This window comes from Hirundo rustica, chromosome 1 (assembly GCF_015227805.2).
Source record: "Hirundo rustica isolate bHirRus1 chromosome 1, bHirRus1.pri.v3, whole genome shotgun sequence".
Classification (NCBI taxonomy): domain Eukaryota; kingdom Metazoa; phylum Chordata; class Aves; order Passeriformes; family Hirundinidae; genus Hirundo; species Hirundo rustica.
Genome location: NC_053450.1, coordinates 126,391,751 through 126,413,672, shown reverse-complemented (window position 1 = coordinate 126,413,672; position 21,922 = coordinate 126,391,751). Strand labels below are relative to the sequence as shown.

Genomic DNA, 21,922 nt, shown 5'->3' with positions numbered 1-21,922 from the left:
TAGTGCAAAGATAGTAATGGTAGTTTTCTACTCTTTGTTAAATGTAATGTTGGATTCAGTGACACTTAATAATTGGCCATCACATTTGCAAATATTTGATATATGCAAAGGAGGCTTATAAAATTGTGAGGATGCAGCTACATGTGTTACTAGATATGTTCTTATAAACTTTATTCAAGCTCTGGACTTGCAAGAGCTGTTGAGCTCTGTCAGCCGTGGCTGAAGATGAGTGGTGATGAATGTTGAACTGTGGTGATTTAGTACTCACTGTGTTGAAGAAATATCATTTGGTTTGTTTTATCTGAACACTGTATGCTGTGAGCTGTCATAACTGAAAGGTAAATATGTTCGCTGCTAAAACTATCCAAGCTGTGGAGCGAACCATGTCCACTCTTGGGTTGGAAAGCAAGCTGGGGGAAGGTGTTTGAGGGCTGTCTTGTCTTTCTACATCAGACTCTTCAGTTCTTTGAACCATTGCTTTTCTTGCCATCTTATTACTTGTGTTTTGCTACAAGAATGAGGATCAGTCAACTGTATGTTCATTTGGAATGCAGATATGTGAAGCTGAACTGCAGAATTAATATACTATATCCAGAATGTTTTTGTATTCAGGCTCTTCTCCAAAAGAAGTGAAAACTGCTTAGAAATGGAAACAATTCTATGTCCTTTTATAAGTTTGTGATGTATTAAAAGTAATGGTAAAATTAAATCCTTAAATTATGATTAGCAGTAGTGTTACAAAAATGGTGATGTGCAAGGCAGTAAGAGGGATGTGTATAGCTTTTGCCAAAAATTCTCGTGTTGCTCTTCCTTCTTTTGTACTGTAAGGTCAGGGAAATTAGTATGAAGTTGTACCTGAATCAATGTGGACTGATTTCTACAAAACAGTTCATAGCAGCAGTATAATTGAAAAAAGTTATAATCAGAATATGCCCTAATTTATAAACTCTAATTAAAACACTCCCGCATCCTCCTGCACAAAGGGCTGGGATGCAGGAAGGAAGTGGGGTTCCTCTCACTAACAGTCACCATCTGAATCCTGCAGAGAGCTCCGTATCATCTTTTCATCTGTCCTATAGGCATCTCCCTCACTAACATATTAAAACTAATAATAGATTCTCAATCTGGTTTATCAAAGCTAATCTTCAATTTGATGGATTAATTTTAGAACTAAAGTAAATGTCTTAAATATGGAAGCAAAACTTAGTTTCTATTAAAAGATTAAACAAATATGGTGAATAGTTGCAACTGGATTATTTTATATAAAAATATATCTTGTCGCTAATGACAGTTGTGAAAGGAATATATATAATTCAGATGGCTTAGAAAAGCAGATGGAGTCAATTGAGTGAAATTGTCACTGGAGTATTTCAAAGTAGTTTTGCACTATTTTAACTTACATTTTAAATTGTTAAGCTAAATGCATGTACTTCTGTAACTGTGTGTTGGGTTTTTTCCCTGATGAAAATAGTGAAAGAAGTATTTAATGTAAATCTTTTTACCTAAGAATCAACTGCACAAGGATAACTTGATGTGTATTTTGGGGAGGAACTGCTCTACTACAAAAAGTTATTTTGCTTTTTTTTCTTGGCTAAAACCCAAATATTCTAAGCATATGGAACAATTTAGCAGAAAATACGTAATTATCAAACAGATCTGTCTTTGCCACCTTGAAAATTATTTCTTGTGGCAGGGTAAATGAAACCTCATGTTTAGATTTTATTTCATTTGATCTTTCGCTGCTTTGGCAGCAGAATACAAAAAAAAAAAAAAAAAAGAGACAGATGGCACCATTAAAATATTTGATTTGTGCTTGCTCTAATATGAATCTGAATATGTTTGATAAAGGCATGGTACAAACTTCTAACTGAAATTTTGAAACAAAGTACATTTATCTTGGTAACAACATGAGCAATCTGTGTAACTGTAAAAACAAATTTAATATCATGCAGGTGTTCACAAGAAAATATGTGCACATTAATCCTTTTATTATAAATAAAACTGCAATCAAAATTTGGCTCTAAGCTTATTTCTGTTTCTCTTTTCTATGTGGAAGCCAATATCAGTGATTGCCAATTCTCCTTTGCAGTGTCCACTCTGTGGGCAGATATCCTTACTGATGTTGTAGCCTTACCTATAAAAAACACTTTTTACAACATAAAAAATGTTCTGTCAAGATTAATTCAGTAAACTCTCTTTTACATGACTTCTGATTTTTCTTTATTACCTTACTAGATCTGAGTTTTCTGGACTAGATTATGCATTTCCCATGAAACACTTATCCTGTAACAGAGTGGTCCCTTTTCAATGAGAATTAGATCAGGGACTGATGTCTCTTTTGGTCAGTGTCCCAGATGTTTTTTTGATTTGATCTTTCAGGATTGAGAAGCTTTCTTTATTCTTTTCTGTATGGTAGCTATTTTTCAACAGGAAGTGTAGGTATCATCTGTACCCCCAGCTTTCAGACCTCTTCTGCAGTGGAAAAGGAAGGAGTGGGAACCAGCTCTAGCAGAGAAACTAATAAAACCTGGGTTTATATCCTGATACTGCAAAAAAGAGCTATGTAATTTTCTTCAGACCTGTGAAAGAATCAGTGGCTATCAGCTGTCAGATGAACCTGGATTTCTGCTATATGGGGAAGATATATAGATCTGTATATATATATGGATTTTTGCTATATGAGGAGATATCCAGTTTCTACACCATACTTAGGGTCAGGGTGAAGTGGGTGCCAAGCTACTCATCCATTCTTACCCATCCTGAGGGAGATACAGCAGCTATGCATGGTGGGGCTTACAGTGGAACTTAGGAAACTGAAGTACATATGGTATTTTGAGAAACAGAGAGTTTTCTAAATAGTGTGTTGGATATTGAACCCCACATTTCATGTATCAGATCCTTTATATGGATCTGGCCGCCTGGAGCTGTACAGTGCTCTGGCCTATAGCCATATCCATCTCTATTGCAATTGTCCACGTTAAAACAATGTTTCCTGTTATGTAACTGCTTTCAGAAGTCTGGGAGCCAGACAGTAACTGGCTAAAATAAAATATTAAGAATGTTTTTCACTTCAGTAGCTACAGTTAATAAATACTGATAAGTATTTTTGTAAACTTGTTGTTGTTCTCATTTCAGCTTTTCTTTTGGGACTAAAACGAGTGATGTGGAAGACTTTTTATTGAGTTGGACTTAGCCGTCTTTTGTTTCTCCCTTCTGAAGATTTTGGTAGATTCTCTTAAAGCAGTCTTGGAGGTAGTGTTGAAGGGTACATTCCTGTAGAGCAGGGTTATTCCATTTATCAAACAGTTTAAAACAACTGAGATTCTCCAGAAGATCTGAGAGATCTGTCATTCAGTTTGTCAAATCAACTCAGGGTCTTACAAATATCACAGGAACAAAGAAGCCCTAGAGAGTACATATTACAGGAGATGTCTGCGTTTGTCATGTTTAGCATGGCAGAACACAAGCTACAGGTTATGATTGCTGTCTGTTAATGCAGCAGGGTAATACCAAAGGAAAAGAGAGAAGAGCTCTTGAAGTTAATAGGCAGTGTTATCACAGGGAGGACATAAGCTGGACATGATAAAATGGTCACTGGCGATTTGAGGATTTCTAGGGAAATAAGCAAAATAACCCTTACTAGAATCTCAGTGAGGAAAGTAGGAAAAAAAAAAAAAAACAACCAACAACAAAAAACAAACAAAAAAAAACACCACACAAAACCAACTAAGTATAATTGAGATTTAGCTTTTTAATGGCATTTCAGGTGCAGTGAAAGTTGAACATGCTTCAAAAAGCATTTTGTGGAGAAATGGTGATTACTTATGTACAGCCTTTCCAATGTTGTAGTTTCTTTAGAAATAAAAATTTGTGGAATTCCCAAGCAAGAAAGAATGCATGTGAAATGAAGAGTTGGTGAAAGGGGCCGTTCTCTCTGAGCATCTAGCAAAGTCTCATATTTACTTGTAAAGCTGTGGAACCAAGTTATGTGGAAGCAGATGGAAATCCCTTTTAAATTGTACTGTAGTATTGTAGTACCTATGAGCTCCAGGGCCAGGCGGTGTCACAACTCCAGAGAGGTTCCTTTTGCTGTCAGATGCTCAGAACAATATTTGTATTTGTAGGCAGTTTCAAAACAAACTAAATTTCCCCACAGCACAAACAGAAAACAAACAAAAACCCCCAAACCCTCAACACCGCCTACCCCTCCCCTCTCCAACCAAAAACCTTCTGTCAGTCCACACAAGCCGCGTAGATCTTCTGAAGTATGAAACTGCAATAAGAAACTGAAATCTTGATGCTATCCTATCACTCATCTTTCTTTGTGTGTGTGGTTGCCCTCCCAGGGCAATCTTACCAAGGCAGGAGTTTTCTGTGTTTATGGGTATCTGTGGGTCAATTAAGTCGTGACATCTAATGAATAGCATTTAAGTATCTGACTTGATTTCTGTAGCAGTTTATTAACGGTAGAACGGAAGCATTAAAAATATTTAGAAAGTGTTGTGTTCCTTTTGGTTTACTGAAAAGCTTATGCTATGAGAAGGATATATCATTTCTGTATTTAGAATTATTGTGAATAGAGCATTAACTGGAGTGATTTTTTTAAAGTAATAAATAAAATTTTATATATCAATTTTAGAATCTAAAAGCCATAAAATATACTAAAATATTTTATGGTATGGAAGAAAAGGTTCTGTCTATGAGAACTGGTAGATGTACCTGGTAACATATTAATGAAAATATTGTTTTGCTTTAGGCTTACTGTTCATGCATGTCTGACTCAATTGAGCAGCTGTTTCTGAAAGATGAGCAAATAAGTTGTTCCAGTAGTAAGTTTTTGTTAATGCTTGTTGTGTCCAGGATGTGTTTTAATATTTAAAGTTTGAAATTTTTAAAATATTTATTATATAAAATTCTCTAATGCTAGAATTATTGGAATGAGCTTGGCAAACTTACACCCATGGTTTGTCTGTGGTTTTATCAGACTGCTTCTATCAGGTTTACTTATGGACAGACTAGAACCGGCCCTCCGTGAGTGAATGCCTGTAGAGGAGAGCAGATGACAGAGGTTCCTGTTACCTCAAGTCCTCTTCTTCCAGAGTTTGTCTGTGTGCTCCAGTTCCCCTTCTTTGCAGCACTCCTTGCCTTTTTCTTTCCCTCCTCCTTGGGGTTGTAATGAATAAAATATAGTTTTCCTTTGCGTCACAGCCTAACCCTTAGCAACATAAGTTATATAACGCTCACTGTTGCTATTTCTGTTTTCTGATGCTAGATCAGAAATACAGACCTCTGTCCTGTGTGGCCTCCTAAGCACAGACTTCAATAAGAGTGTCTGGGATAAAATCCATTCTGACCTTTTTTTCCCTTTTCCCTCTTTCTACATAGGAAGCCATTGAAATTTTTACCTTGCTTGTTATATAGAGACTGTAACCATTAATAGGTCTTTAATTCATAAACTTTATAGTTCAACATCGCAAACCAAAATTGTCAGGAAATAGGATATTGAAATATTTTGCAGTTATAACCTTTAAGCTTTGTGTCATCCAATCTGATTTTCATATGGAGCACTGAAATTTCTCCCAATTAGAGAATCTGAAGTTTAAGTCTTTACTACATTTATCCTTGCAATGCTGGTTATGCTGAAGTGCTCCTGTTCCGGTTTCATGGTTAAGGAAATGGAGTGTACAGTGCTTGTATGATTTCCACCACAACGCACAGGAAGACGATGTCAGAACCACAAAACCATTCTTCCTCTCAGCTTTAGGTGTATTTTTGATAACTTCCTCATTATCTTCAGCCTCTCAATCTTTCTCTTTCTTGCCTGCCTACCACCCACCCTGCCCCATGTATATACTATAGTGTATCTTATAATCCTATATTTATTTGAAAAGTATAATAGTGGCTGTTACTGTGTGGAAAATATAGCTAAGCCACAGGTTCTTCACTATTGCCTTCCTCATTTTTGGATGCAGAGTTCTGCTGTCTTAAAGTGCTGCCATGACCGAAGCTGTGGGGAAAGACAGCTGCCAATTTTGCAGGCAGTTGCAGTCAAAGCATCGTTCTTTTAGGGTATTTAACAATGAAGTTTTGGATATTTCTCCAAAATAACAGCGGAGACCCAGTATCTTGTGCAAATTCTGGCTCAGGAAGTTGCTATGCATTTAGCCCATCATAAACTCATTAGGTAAGATTTAATTCCTGTCCTGTTTACCTGCTGTTACCTATTCAGCTTTCCATAGGAGACTGAGGTTAGGGTTAATTTCTTCTAAGAGGCTTTTAGCTGGTATAAAAATAATGCCAGAAAGAGTTAGAGGTGTTTCATACAGGCTTTTCTATGTTTCAGGTGCTAGAAAGAAAGAATTTGTGGTTTTCTTCCTCCAGTTTAGTATTTAAACATGTAATCATGCATTTAGCAGAACAATAACTTTTCAGTAAAACCAACTATTAAAATATATTTCCTTGTTTTATTATAAATGAGTTCTAGGATTTAAATTGTGGTCCACTAAACACACAACTTGTAAAACAGAAAATAAGTTACCAACTTGCTGGTTCACCTTTTGTAACTTCAAGATATTTTGAAAAGTAGCTGATATGTGCTTGTATTTTTCCATATATGTGGTTTAATAATTATATAAATGAAAAAAATTGCAAATTTAAATGATAATCTTGTTCTTTAGAAGATATGTATTCAAACAGTATGTTCTAGTATAAAATATCATAAAGTAAGGGGAATTAAGAGATTATGCTACAGTATTTCTAGGGTATGGTGGTTTATCAACAAAAGCCATAGGGTTTGGAAACTTTTTGGAAGGTTTTTTTGTGCTTTTGTTTGTTGTTAGTGTTGGTAAATTTTAATAAGCAGCAAAATTAGATTTAGAGAAAAGATTATTTCCTTTTCCCCCCCAGTAGAATAAATGAGTGTACTCATTTACTATCTTATAAGTAATCTTGTGATTCAGAAATGTAATTTCTGGTGAATTTGTGCCTCCCTTTGAGTCTTGGCCAATGAAATTTGATTGAAGTTTAGGAAGAAAAAAAGGTGGTAGTCCTGCCAAGTTTTTGTCAGTTTTATGATTTATAGCTCTGAACATTGGAAACATATCCTTGCTATAGACCTGGAAACGAAGTAGAACTGATCTGAACTCCAGGCATGTCAATTTTGAAAGGGCAAGCAACAGACTTCCTTATGCCAAAAATAGCTTTCATGCTAAATTATTTAAGCATATTATTTGATCACAGATAAATGAAAAACAGTATTTTTCACTTTGGACCTTTTTTTGTACAGTAGGGGAAACACAAGGTCATTTTAAATTTAGATGGGTTTTGTTAGGTGAATCTGAACTATCACACTTTCAGAAATCATGGTACTTGGTATTGAGAGAAATGTTGTGTGCTGCTTTTTTTCCTCACATATATTCGTTATATATTGATTGCAATGAAGAGACTATTTTAGACTCCTGCAGCAGTTGAAGTAATGTGTACCACTTCTGCACTTTTCTCTTGTTGAGTGTAAAATATGTATGAAGACATGTCTGAAGTGTAAGTACAGCGGGGCCCTTGGGAAGTTCTGGAGCTGTACCTAGAGTAATTTCAGTCCAATGCTGACAGAATATTTACTGGTTTATTTTTGGTTTGTAGTTCTGTTTTTATCCATGGTCTCTGAAATGTTTCAAGTAGGATTCTTAGTAGAACCTTAATATTGAAATTTCTTTATCTTGATTATGCCAAAAGTATAAATACTTCCCCACAGTTTGGCAGATAGGTATGGCTATATTGTAGTAGGTGCTTTGCTGGCAGCCACTATGGGTTCCTAACGGTTTCTATTGAAACATTTTGTTTTAAAGCACTTTTAACCTTTGGAATCATCTGCTTTGGAGATGAAGATTTCTTTTCCTGTTCTTAGCTTAAGCATTTTTGGGCAAGTCCTACATTTCTTCCTCCCTTAAGTGAACTTTGTTTTATACTTGGACATCCTCGCGGGATGGTAGACTTGTGCTCTCTCTGCCGTGTCTGATTGTAGAGCTGATGAGTATGCATTTTATTTGGTTTGAATTTGGGCTAAAAAGAAAGTACTGGATGCCTGGAAATGGAGGGGTGCACATGCACAGAACTTGTAGCGCATCCAGTGCAGGTCTGTGGCGCTGCTGGGCTCTGGTTGCAGTCACAAAATCTGCACACCTGGAAATATTTGATTTCTAGAGATTTGTAACATGAGTTAGCAATATGTATCTGTACAGCAGTTATTGATTCTCAAAAGCCCAGGAAATGACCAGAACTTGATCACTTACCCTCATTCTGTTCTTCTTTTTTAAATAGTGGAAATATTTATTTATTTATTTATTTATTTATTTATGTTTTCTTTTTTTTTCCCCCTCTCTTGTTAAAACTTACTCTGGTAAAAGTTTTATGACCCCTCAGTATCTTCTTTTCTTCTTTCACCAACTCTAACCTACTAACATTTCTTTGAAAGTATTCATGGGGGTATGATTTATCCTCTTGTGATAGCTGCTTCATGGCATTTTCTCTCTCTTGTACCATGAATAATTTCTTTTGAGGCCAAATCAAGAAATACCTGTCTTCTGTGGCATATTTCAGTAGCTTTTCCTAAATATGTAGACATATTTATATGTTTCCACAGTTGCTGAAAATATGCTTGTGAATCAATGTACCATGTCTTCTGAGGCTGAAGGTTGGTTGTTACTAGTTTTTAATCTATATTTGGCTTTTTTATGGAAAGTAAAGGCAGCTCCTGGGTATTTTTAACTGGTAAATTTTCTCTTTAAAATATATTATTTGAAAGCTGTTCCAGTACTGTCATAATTAGGTGCATTCATTAATGCTTAAGGGGGAAAAATGTATCCTTTGTTACTAATCACTACCAAATGTACAATTTCACCCTCATATTTGCTTATATATGCTGCTCTGCGCATCAGAAAAGTGATGTATTTTTTTATATTTTTATTAATGTATTTACATATTGGAGTTTCAGTAGTAATGGAGAACACATGTTATACATTGCTCCATCCATCCACAGTTTACTGTAATTTAGAAGCTGTACTTTAATTTATAATTCAGTTTGCCAGGAAGACTGCTCTTAAATTATTTCATCTTCAGACATGTAAGGAAGAAGACCCACTGTAAATCTATCTTGACAATTATTCAGAATCATAAATGTGAAAGTTGGAAATGGAAAATTTAAGGATGCAAAACACAGTGAAAACTTTTCCCCCCCATATGTAATGCGTTTTGCTTGTAAGTGCAGCCTACACAGAAGTCAATCTTGCCTCATGTAACATAACATAACAGACTTTAGAACTAGTTAGGATGATACCAAATTTTATTTATTTTCCCTTGTATCTCTGAAAACTGAGCAATCTTTCACAAGTTTTATTACTAAAATGTATGGTTTTGCTGTCTAGAAGTGTAGCTATTTAAAAAATACAAAGTCAATGCATCTTTTATCTTCCTAGAAAAATAATTAATTGCATTTTTTCCTTGTGTTACTTAACTTTTTTAATAAACATTTTTGCCTTGACAGTGTCAGAGATTGCAGGTGCAAAATGTTTTATATAATCTTAAGTAATAGAAATAGATAAGGTTGCATGTAGATACATGGGTGTGTATATATAATACTTTCTCCCACTTAAAATGGATCTTTCACCAGTATAAACAGTTTAGCTTATGTTAATGATTTAGGAAAGAGTTTAATATTAAACTACTGTTTTCTCAGTAGTGCCCTCCTTGTCTTGTGTTAGCTGGTGACCTTCGTGTTGAAACTTAGCATTTGTTGCTGGAGCAGGACCACCCCGCTCAAGAGAATGTTGTTTTTGTACAGTAATCTAGAACAGACAAGTAGAATTTATAAATCTACTGAAAAGGTTATGAAACGGTTTCAATTGGCTTTGACTGCAAACTTTGACCTGTTTGGCCGGATTTTGGAAAGCGTGCCAAGATTTGATTTAAAGCACTTCTGGGAAGCTCTTTAAGATTAAATTCCAGGACTGTATGACTGATGTGCCAGTGATATACTTGCAGTATTAGACAAGTGTTGCTTTAATACAGTTTTAGGCTTGAACAGATTATTCACTTAAAAATAAAAATTGTCTCAAGTCAGATTAAAAAAAATTGTTACATCTCAATATGCTTTTAAAAGATCTGTTTAAAATTTGGCATCTTGATGTTCTGTTCTCTACACTTCTTGGTAGTGAGCTACCCTGACTCCTCTAAAACAATTTGCTATGCTTTTTCTTTGGGGAAGAAAAGGTAGGAAAAGGAAAAGGTTACAAGCACATCAAACTTTGGTATGGTTTCTGTGAAGCTTTTCAGCCAGCAGTAGCTGAAATGGTTTTATTCAGCACTCTAATAACACGTAGCTGGATTAGATGAATTTTGAGATGGAAAGCTTAACTATACATTTTTTCACTCCTTTGATAATAAGACATTTGGTGTGTGAATGCTCAGGTTTCAGTGGAGAAAAATCTCTCCAGACTTCACAGCTGAGCTGTCAGAAAAGCTTCTTCATTCACTCAACACCGAAAAAACCCCACCACTTTTATTTGTTTTTCTCATTTACTTTACAGAAAAAACTTTCTGATGACTTGGAAAAAAAAGTACGGTTTTTTCCAAATTTAGTAGTTTCTGGATTTGAGGAAAACAGTGTGAGAAACTTGGTTTGGTTGAGGTGAATATTGACAGTGTCCTGATACAGACTGATGGATGCTACTCTGTCATTCTGTGGTCAGACAACTGACTATTGCATAAGATATGTCACATTGAGGTCTAAGGCATTTTTATTTGATTTTATTGTTACTGATATTTCTTTTGAATATTTGTATAAATGTTGTAGGTGTGTCACTTCTTTCATGAATAGGGGATGTGGAAGTTTTTGAATGCCTTTGTCTTTAAGTAATTTAACTATCTATATTGTATTCTTAAAGTAATAGTAAATTCAACAGTTCAAGCATGTATGTGTTCAATCAGGATTCTGTGTGAATGCTCATCAGAAACTTGGCTAGATAGTTGCTAACATACATACTTTATGATGAGTTTTCTGCACCTCCACTTACTTTACTGACTTTGCAACAATTAGTACAGGTAGCGCCCTCTCAGGTACATCAGTTAGAGTGTATTTGCACTTGCTTGTGGCAATTTTGTGATTCTCTTCTGTTGTAATTTCTGGCAAAGAGAATAAGGAGTCATTTATAGGATTCCTGTTGAAGGTGCTCTGATAGCTACAGATGGGTGCTTGGTCATTGATTCTGCAAGCTGAAGTGGATGAAATAGTGGAGCTGGGACTTCAGAGCAGTGGCCTGTCAAGAGAGGAAGTCATGGCAAAGGTTCTTATTGAGAACAGGAATAACAGCTTGGAAGGAAGAAGATGCTGGTTGTGGGTTGAAGTTTGAAGGGATCACACCTCCCAAGTATAAACCCTAGAGATCAGGTGTTTGAAGGTGAAAAAAACCTTTTTCGTCTTGAACTAGAATATCTCTTGAAGGACAGCATAGAGATTTAATGACACAGTGGATAGTTATTTTTTTCAATATTTTTCCTCAGATTACCTTCTGAATATCTCAGCAGATAATTAATGAAATTAATCTATCATGAATTATTAGTTGATTCAGTAAGCTGCTTATAACTCATGCAGTTTCTTATACTGACTTGGTCCCTAGAAAGAAGGAAGATCACCTAGTATCTATTGTCCTTACATGTTGAAAATATTTTTTTAATGAATTCTTACATGGTTTTAAAATGAAAGATGGCTTTTGGCAGTAGTTGGAACACAATTGCTAGAATTCTGTTTCAGACCTGAAGAAGTAGTTGTATGCCAAACATTTTTTTCCCCCTCCCACTCCATACCGTTAGTCTAATGAAGCACACTGTATGTCCATGTAAGTCTCTTATCACCTGAAGGTAAAAGTTAAAGTCAGAGATAAGAAGCTGGTAGATACTAATGTAACCATTGTTATTTAATTTATCTTTGTAGGTGTAATGTAAAAGCAACTGTATTTTGTATTTGCTGGCTTGGGTGCTAAAGCATTTCACAATCATAAAACAAATGTATCAGAATATATATTTTTTATGTCTAGAAAAATCTATTAAATGTCACTGTCTAGTTGTCTTTGAGATTGAGTTCTTCAAATCAGAGAAGTCTAGGCAGTGGAAATAATGCTTATTGCTGGACATAGGATTAAATGACAGTCATTAACCTACTTGGAAAGCAGGTGCTTACAGTCCAACCCTCTTGCTAAAACTGTGTAATAGATGTGGGGGTTTTGTTGTTGTTGTTTTTTTGTTTGTTTGTTTGTTTGTTTTTTGTTTTGTTTTGTTTGTTTGCTCATTTGATTTTGGGTTTTTTATAAGCAAATTTGCTTTACTTTTGATGTTTTAAAATTATGAATGGGAAATTCTGAGAAGTAATTTGATAGTGAATATGTTCTAGAGTATGTGTACAGATTTTTCCTCTTTACTCTGTGAGAGTATTAATGTTTTAATTTCCTGTGTAGGAAAATCAAGAGGGGATAGCCCACAATGAATTCTGTTTAATACAGAGATTCAAAAACTCTAGAGTAATGAACTATTGAGAGAGTATTTTGTCTGATGACACGAGTAAGATAGACTATGAGAACTAGCAGAACAGACATGGCTGATTTTAAGCTAGGCGATGATGACTGTAATATTACTTTTGGATGAGTTATGCTTTTTAAGATTTAGTTCTCCTTTCCATTACCTATTATTATCTCTCTAGCTGGTATTTCTGAGGCCGTGTCACTGTGGGGCTAAGTCTGTTCAGAATTGCTGCTTAGCAAGGTGGTGCTCCCATGCTGTAAGATTCCTTGTTTCTGGTAGTCTTCAATTTGACAGTTTCGAAGCACAGAAGCGTGCATCCTGGTATCTGGGATTGTTCAGTGCCAGGGATTTGGGTGGCTCATAGCAGGCACTAACAGGCTTGTGATTTATCTGCCAGAACAAGGTAAATTTGGATTTATTTCTTTTAATTTTCAGGCGTTATATACACAATTATGGATATACATCTCTAATTCCCACTGTATCTTCCATTTTTACTAATGCAGATTGTTGGCAATTTTCCATTTGCCTTAGTTGTAAACAGCTTGATTCCATCCACATTCTGATTTCTGCAAAAGCTGTAGATTCCAATTCAAGAAAATGTTCAACTTCACACATACCTCTTGTGCACCTTGAAATTAATGAGGAATACAGCCACCAATGCATCAGCTGTGTTTGAGCTCAGGAGCTCGGACAGATTTTATTTCTCTGACAGTATTTTATCCTATCAGACATTATTAAAAAAAAACAACCCACTTGTATTTAATGGCATACAGTATTTTGCAGAATGGCAAGGATGATTAGGCATCTTTACTTGCAGCTTTCACTGAATGTGGACTTTTTCAATAATCATACAATACAAATTTTAAAACGTTTCTTCTACTGCCTGTTGGCTTCAGGGATGTTTGGTGAATATTCTATATATCCTTTGAATAATACAAAACCTATTCCCATGAATTTGTGACTCTACCTCTGTGTGGCCTGTTGCAGGACATTTTGACTACCTTGTAGAAAGAGGAGCATTAGGGTTTTAATTTCAAAGCAAACCTTTAGACACATTCTGATCTGATTAATCAATTAATGTCTCTTTAGAACACCTTTTTCCCCTATGGTGCCTTTGAGGTATATTTTAATGAAAACTGTCTGGGTTGAAAATTCTTAGCTGCCATGATAGCTTAAAAAATGGGAAAGACATAATTTAACTTTCAGTTACTATATGTAGTGTAAAATATAATTTAATTTAATTTAAAGGTGAGTGAACAGAAGTTCTTCAGGATTCTTGACTAAAGTTCTGAACAGTGGAAAAATGATGGTTTTCAGCAAGTTGAAAAATCATTTGAAATTTAGGCTGAATATCCCAACATTATGAGAAACTTGTATTTTATGGAAGTGCAGTTGTTTTTATAGGTTTTATTCTATTAAAAATTTCGCTTGCTTTGCAGCATAGAAATTTTGGGGTTGGGAGGTGGTAGCCTTTAGTTTTATGATAAAGGTTTAATGCACAATTGCTCAAGTAATCTTAAGCTGTTTAGACACTACAGACTAATTTCAGATTTGAAGACTTTTTTTTTTTCCCCCTCTTTTTTGAGCAGTGAAAAGTATGTAGTACTGAGTACTTGAGTATGTAGTTTTATTTGGCTGCATGTTGTTTATTAGAAGGATGCAGAGATGGGAATGTCATTTGGGAACTTCATAACAATACGGTCTGATTCTTCATTTCTTAGTCATTGGGTAATTTTTTCTTTCAATTAGATATATTTGTGATCTGAATAATGATGATTCATTGTTACAGTATTTTATCTGAAGGTAGAAAGAGTGCCTATTTGTTTAAAAGGTTTAAATTTAACTATGACAGAAAATACCCACATCTTTTTGTTCGAAACACTATTTTTGTTGTTTTCTTGGGATTTTTTGCTATGTAGCATGTATTTAGGGTTCGTGTTTCTTTCCATCCTTTCCCTGAAGGCAGCTTTAGGTCTAGAGCAGTCTTATCTGTCTGTTGAACTATAATTTGATGTCTGAAATTAGAAAGAATAAGAATAAGTACAAGTGTTTTCCTACCTTAACACAGAGTTGGTATTGTTATGGGAAGATGGCCTATGAAAACGAAAGTGCTCTTTGTTTGTCACAAAAGTGACAAAGTAGAAGTGGATCTTACAGTAAAGAGAAGGAGAAGAAGGAAAAAAGGTTTAAAATAATGAGGATTGGGTTGATTGCAACAATAATGATTTTGTTGTGAAAATGTTATACATAGAAAAGAGAAGGATGAAAAAATTAAGGGGTTCATTCTAAAGGTAAGGAAAAAGTTTGACGTGGAAACAAAAATGTTTCATTAGATTGAATTTATAATATATATATATATATTTAAATCCTTTTTTTTTTCTAACACAAAATAGCAGATCATTACCTAAAATTCTAGTGGGAGCTTTTCAAAGATTGCTCATTTTTTTTTCCTTTTCTTTGTTGTAGTTGCATTAAAATCATCTAGCTCTACCAGACCAGAAAGAAATGGCATTCAGGAAACCTCTAGAACAGGAAAGTGTGGAGAAGGGATGCAGATCCTGGAAGGCGAACTCCTATTGCAGGTATGTTTTGCGATAGACATATTGTAAAAAGATTTAAATTAAAAAAAAAAAAACCACCCCAAACACCTGTGTTTAGCATACTGGATTCTCAGTGATGAGATAGAAAAAGTTTTCTTATTGTGAAATTCTTTCCTCATTTTCTTTAGGGTAATATTAAACAGCTCTTGGTAGTAAGGACTTGGTAGCTTTTGGTAGTAAGGACTTTAGAGTGGATGTTAGAATATGGGCTCCTCTTCAATGTTTCCAAGTAATTTACTGGGGGGTTCCCATCTCCTTGCATCTGTTGTTAATAAAGATGTTAATATAAAGGAACAATTTTTATAAGGGCCAGATAAGTTACTAATTTACTGTAAATTTGGTGACCAATTGTCTGAAAGAAACAATTTCTCCTTCAAAGACCGTGAGCTTGCTGAAATATCCTGCTTTCTCAGTGGTTTGAAAGAACTCAACATACATAGTGTAGATTCAGGACAAATTTTAAAACACTTTGAATAACTTGTATATGAACTCATGGAAAATTTTAATTTAAAAAGTGTGGGGTGTTTTTTTTAATTGTCTGGCCTGTTTTAATGTCCTTGATTGTCAAAGCATATGCATAATTATAAACTACCAAGTCCAGATTAAACTCAAGAAATTACAAATATAGGTATTAAAATGTTCTAACTAGTTTCACAAAAATAAATTTTATGGATACCTGCAGCTCCATTTGAAATATGTTGGTATTCTGTCTTCTGCACGGGTTTCACACTGATGTATCTATCAAAAGCGGCAAATCATTCAGTCAGAGCCAATTGTTTGCTTAGAAAAAGATGAATTCTGGTGTTCAAAGACTAGAAATGAAAACAGGTTCTAAGAATACCACAAAAATTATTTTAAATTTATGCTAATTGAGAATTGTTTTCTAATCAACTAAAAAAATTAGGACATGTATTTAATTTTCTAACCCTAATAAAGTATGGCAAAGAACTCTTGTGGAGTTACTGCCAGTGAACAACTTTCTTTTATACAGAAAAAATCCTGAAAAGTTGAAAAAGATGGTTTATATTGGAGTTGTCTGTTTCATCTGAAATATAGGGTTTTTTTTTATTACTTCTGAGTGGAAGTTATATGAGGGAACTCTTTTCCAGTATGAAAACTGCAGGTGATATAGTTATTACTGAAAATTCTATCCCTCTTGGGAAGTAAGTAAATTAACTGAATTTCTTAAATGAATTTGTTTTGTAAATATTTTATGTATGTGAAAAGATTTATGAGAATGAATATGCAGATAGAGTTTCTTAGGTTATGTAACAAGTCATGGGTTTGATGAAATTAGGAATTTTCTAGAAGATAGTGGGAATCAGTAAGTTGTAAATATTGATAAAGTCCTTCCCTTCCACTTAGGCTCAGAACTCTTTTGCATTACAAATTATAACTGATGATGAATGTTTTCCTTTTTTTATCTCCCTACTTTTTTTTGGTTTTGCCAATGTGAAATGCAAAAACACCCTGTTTGTATTTGCTTTTATTTGTTCATCAGTTGTTTTTGCTTGCTTCCTAACAAACAGAAAATTGTCTAATTTCCAACATAGAAACAGTCTTGCCAATTCAATATATTGTGGAAGCAGAAATCAAATATATAAAAGTGCCTTGTTTAAAAGGAAGCTAACTTTCCTTTAAAATTATTTAAATTATTTCAAATTCTTATTTTAAATACAAAATCTATTACAGCCCAAGCAAGTTTATGATAAGACGTGCAAGACAAATGATGACCTCTAAGAAATTTTTAAAACTTAATTCTCAACAATGGTTAACAATTTTGTAATTACTTCATTACGAGCATTGAGAGTAATTTTTAGAGGCACAAATATCATCTTCAGTTCTCCAGAATAATAAATTAATTGAAAAATTTCATTATGTGTGTTAAGATAATTATTTTTGGATTGCATTTTGCAAAAACCTCCGCCAGAAATCTTCTTCCACTTATTGGTATATCCAGATATATGTATTTTACAGAATTTTTGGCTTAAATAATGCATATGACTATCTCAGTAACAATCCTGGTTCACGATGAACCGAGTACCAGGGCCAGTGCAAAATGTGGTTGAATTCCAGGTACAGAACGTATAGGTAGCTCTGTATGAAATGGACCAGAATTACCAATTTTAACATTTGAGACAAAGTTAGATGCTGTGCAGCTTGCAGATTTTTTATGTCAACCAGCTGAGGTGAAATGCCCTGCAGAACAGGGTCAGCAGAGGACATGAGCACCTGCCACTGCGGCATTCTGCTCCCATGAAATTACTGCAAGCTTCATCAAAACCAAGGGTTCTGTGAAACCACTTGAGATTTCTCAGGTTGGCTATGCTATTTAATTTCACATTATTACTGATTTTTTTTTTCAGCTCATTCTTCATTCACGTAAAATTTACTAAACTTATAAGGAGTTTTTATAGAGCTAACAACTGTTTATGAGAGTAGATAAAATATATCTACACATTAAATTGGAGCAGTTCACAGTCATTTAATCATGTATTTCATTTTTATACTTTTACTTTGTTGCAGTAAGATATAGGATATCCTTCACTTACTTTACGTTTTCTATGTACACTTATTCTGCATAAATAAAGAGATTTCTTAAAAAAATGTTTTGAGTATGCTGGCCAAATTTGCCTTTGAATGCAGCTGAGGAAATTAAGTGGCACAATACACTCAATCCAGCCCCTAGAGACTGCCTTTTGTTAAATCTTAATTGAAATCCATAGAAGTAGATCGGCACCTTTCAGATGAGCTGCCAAGTCACAAATGTACTGTTTGCTATCACAACAATTGCCATGGACCTTATTGATTGGGAGTCCAGATAAATGCCCTTTGCGTGACTTTGAGTGTGGAGCCGCCTGGTCTGCTGCTCCACGGAGGGGGAAATCTCTTCAAAAACATTGTTTACTTGCAACAGTCTGCTTTTGCAGAGGTTTTCTATTTTAAGTAAACTATAAAATGTTTTCTTGGACTATATAGGGGATCTTGATAGCTTGATTTCCTGTCCACAGTGGCCTGTCTGTACTATGAATAGAATGGATTTTGGGACTGGGTTTTGTGACATGGCTCTCGTTTGTGCTGTGGGCAGCTGGGGATATCCAAGGCTTGAGCCACACAAGCATTGTGAACTGTGATTGATATTAGATAAACTTAGAGTTCTTCATACTGCTGTCCCTTGTGTTTAAAAGTATTTAAAAGTCATCATCACAGTTTGACTACTCCACTGAATTAAAAAAAAGGAGTTTCGTTTTTTTTAAAATTAGATTCAGTTTTCTTCATTTTAATGTATACTGCAGAGAGATGCAATGAGGAACCCATCCGTTTGTGCTGTAGATAATGATGTGCTTTTGCATGCTTCATATTTTGTTGGGGGACTACAGTATAGGTTGAGCTAGTGCCACAATAATTATCTGGAGTTCTATCTCTGAAGCTGACAGTTTGCTGTGTTTCTTCCCCAGGCATTAAATGGATTTGTTTTAGTTGTTACAGCAGATGCTCTGGTCTTTTATGTCTCTTCTACTATCCAAGACTACTTGGGATTCCAACAAGTAAGTTTATGTCTTCTTCTGGTTTTTTTCAGAGGTTTTGCCTAATTTCAGGGGACATCAATTTTAAATTCATATTTAGGGTCTTAAATTTTTTTTGTAATAAAAATCTCAGGTACTTTAGGTTGAATTACTTTGAAACCATATTACTTTTCAATCAGCTTACATAGCCAGGATGTCAGGCCAAGCACAACAGGAATATAATTTTCAAAGTTGAGTTAGGCAAGATAGGAAAATTTCACACTTAATTATTCTTTACTGGAACAACTGTTTGAAATTTATACTGTAGTGTTACCCAGTTTATGATGCTGAGCGAGACATAATTCAGTGGGAAGGTAATTATTTTAATAGAAACCTTTCATGAAAAATTATTTCCATATGCCTTGAGATTTATAAATATCAACTGAGTGATTTTGGTATTTCTAGAATTTGTTCTCTTGCTCATGTTTATTTATTTAATTATTAATTTCAAACCAAGCATTTTGGTTTTTACTATTTATGGTGCCAATTGATTAAGACTGACTTCACTGGGCTTGAAAACCAGATGCCAGAGTACTAAAGACTTAGGCATAGGAGGCAAATTGTGCCTTTGTTAGAAAACTCCTGGGATTACTTTATGTGAAGATGATAGAATGAAGATGATAGTTAAAGTTCTCAATGTATATCCATGGATACTGCATATTGATAGATTCAGCTGCTGTCTAAAAATAGTGGGAAACCTTGCTTGCTCCATAATTTCAGGTAACTGATTGGGGAAAGTTTGTGTAAAAGAAAATATTTCAGAAAACCCCATTGTCATTCCTGGGGTTACACATTTCCTTCAGTGTTGGGGAATACAAAAGGAAAAAAAGCTTGGAAAACAAATTGGGCAAAGCTTTTGTGAGGTAATGCTGGTAAATCAAGTGCATGATATAGGCGTGAGATCTTAGTTACAAAAATTAGCATATCTGGCAATTTATTCTGGAAAATATTGATGAAATTCATCATAGCAAAATTTGATGTAGGCTTCTGCTTTTGGCAGTCTATCTCAATTACGTTAGAACTGTGTTTTATTTAAGTATTTTCTGCTTATATAATGGTTGGGTTTTTGAAACATGCCAAAAATGGGGGTATTAACTCTTCTCAGTCAACTGAGTCTTTTCTTAAATATTTTGAGTGGGTTTTTTTCCCCTTAAATTCCTTTGAGCACTGATCCTTGCTGTTGAGCCTTTACCGTTTAGATCACATTCCTAACCACAGAGTTGATAGTGGAATAATTACATGTTTTAGTGAATCCTTAAGAAGTGATAAAGCTTTCAGGCAAACACATCTACTGTTTATAATCTGCGTTTAGTTTTGGCGGTTTGGTTCAGGGTCTTTAGCATCTTTTGTATTCCTGTAGCACCTAGAGTGGGTCAAGTCAAGCACTAGCTGGCAAGTACTTTATTTACCAGGATATAAAATTAAATAATTTAAACAGAACCTAAGCATAGTATTTCTAGGCCTTCTTAGGTAAAAGCAACTAAAGAAATAGTTGACATAATGTAACTTTTTCTTTCTAAGGCAATATTTTTTAATTATTATTTCCCATGTTTACATTCATGTAAACAGCTCTGAGCTGTTCTCTGTGCTGCTAAAAGTTGTTTCATGAAGCTTTGCCACCTGCATGTGATTGTATGTATTTATCCCTGAGCAAATGGATTTTGCTGTATCCATAACAGCGTTGTCAATCAGACAATTTCTATCATATTGTCATATGATTTTCTTATTGTTTTCCTTTCTCACCTTTCTCCTTTTGTTCCTAGTCGGATATTATACACCAGAGCGTATTTGAACTGATTCACACAGAAGACAGACCTGAGTTTCAACGACAGCTACATTGGGCATTAAATCCTGCCCAGTCAGGAGATTCTGGACCAAGCGTACAAGGTGAGAACAGAATTAATTGTTTGCCTGTTGGATTAGATGTTTGGTTTTTGGGCTTTTTTAATTTGTCTGTGTAAAAAAGTTTAGATAATTTTAGAAGAATAAAGGAAGAAATAGCATTTTTCAAATTTATTTGAATTCTATGAACACATAACAGTAAGAAATACTATCTTTTTACAATTTAAATAAGCACTGTTATTCATAGCACAGCACCATTAAAAGACTAATTATACTTTAAAGTGGAAGACTTTAATTTGGAGTATAAGTGACAATGTTTCTTAGACTGGTCAGTCTAAGAATGTGCTAGTTACAGTATTACTGTAGGGAATAGTGCATTCATTGCCACATCTCTTGGAGATAAAAGGGGAAGAGAAATAAAAGATTAAATAGAAGAGCCTTTGAGATCAAGTTATGCATGTTAGAGTAGGATTGTTGCATGTTGCTGGCTGATGTGTGAATTGCTATATTGAGAAACAACTAAGGAGAAGCACATTGCATGTGCATCAGAGCAAAAATGTGTAGGTGCAGGTAGTTATGTGTAATACAGGAAGCATGTGCCTGCATCATAATGACAACAAAGCCATTGAGATGACTGCTCCATTTTAATGCTCCCTTTTCACAACAGTTGTTTAAACATGTTAAACAGTTGTTTAAACATGTAAAATCTTCTGTTATTGTGACTTGATTACAGAAGGTTTATTAATCGATAAAAACTCCATTTCCTTAATAAACCTTAAATTAACTTAATTTTTAAAACAAATTAGAGTGTGGAAATGCCGTGATTTGATAGAGAAAAGTTATTGTGTTTGTAACACATCTCAGTATATTTCAGTTTTTCATTTAGCAGTCAATGTTATTATATCATCTCTAGCTCAATCTCTACAGCTGCACAGCTAGTTAATAGTAGAGTTCAGTACAGCAGAGAATGGTTCTCAGAAACCAGATTTTCATCCCGTTTGCTTTAGAGTGAAATTGTGTTCTATGGACCTTAAGCAAGTATATATGACTTTCAAAAATGTTGTTTGAAAAGTATGACACCAGGTTGGATTGGCCTCAGATTTGGCTGAATGACAGGAAGTGCTGAGTAGGATTACAAACAATTCTTTGTTTTGTATCCTGTGTTTCTAGCTTGCTAAAAGCTGCTAATTGTGCCCTATCCCTGAAAGTATTCAGGGCCTAGGTGGATGAGGCTTTGAGCAACCTGGTCTAGTGAAATGTGCCCCTGTCCATGGCAGGGGGGTTGGAATTAGGTGATCTCCAAAGTCCCTTCTATCCCAAACCATTCTATGATTCAATTATGACTTT

General features: G+C 34.7%; 1 protein-coding gene across 1 annotated transcript in view; it reads left to right on the top strand.

The window, feature by feature from the left end:
- AHR (aryl hydrocarbon receptor) overlaps window positions 1-21,922 on the top strand; it is a 60,068-nt gene that overhangs the window by 23,841 nt on the left and 14,305 nt on the right. Inside the window, exons 3-5 of the mRNA XM_040090892.1 lie at window positions 15,034-15,149; window positions 18,626-18,715; window positions 20,497-20,620. Coding sequence (XP_039946826.1) covers window positions 15,034-15,149; window positions 18,626-18,715; window positions 20,497-20,620 — 330 coding nt within the window. The remainder of the gene's footprint in view (window positions 1-15,033; window positions 15,150-18,625; window positions 18,716-20,496; window positions 20,621-21,922) is intronic.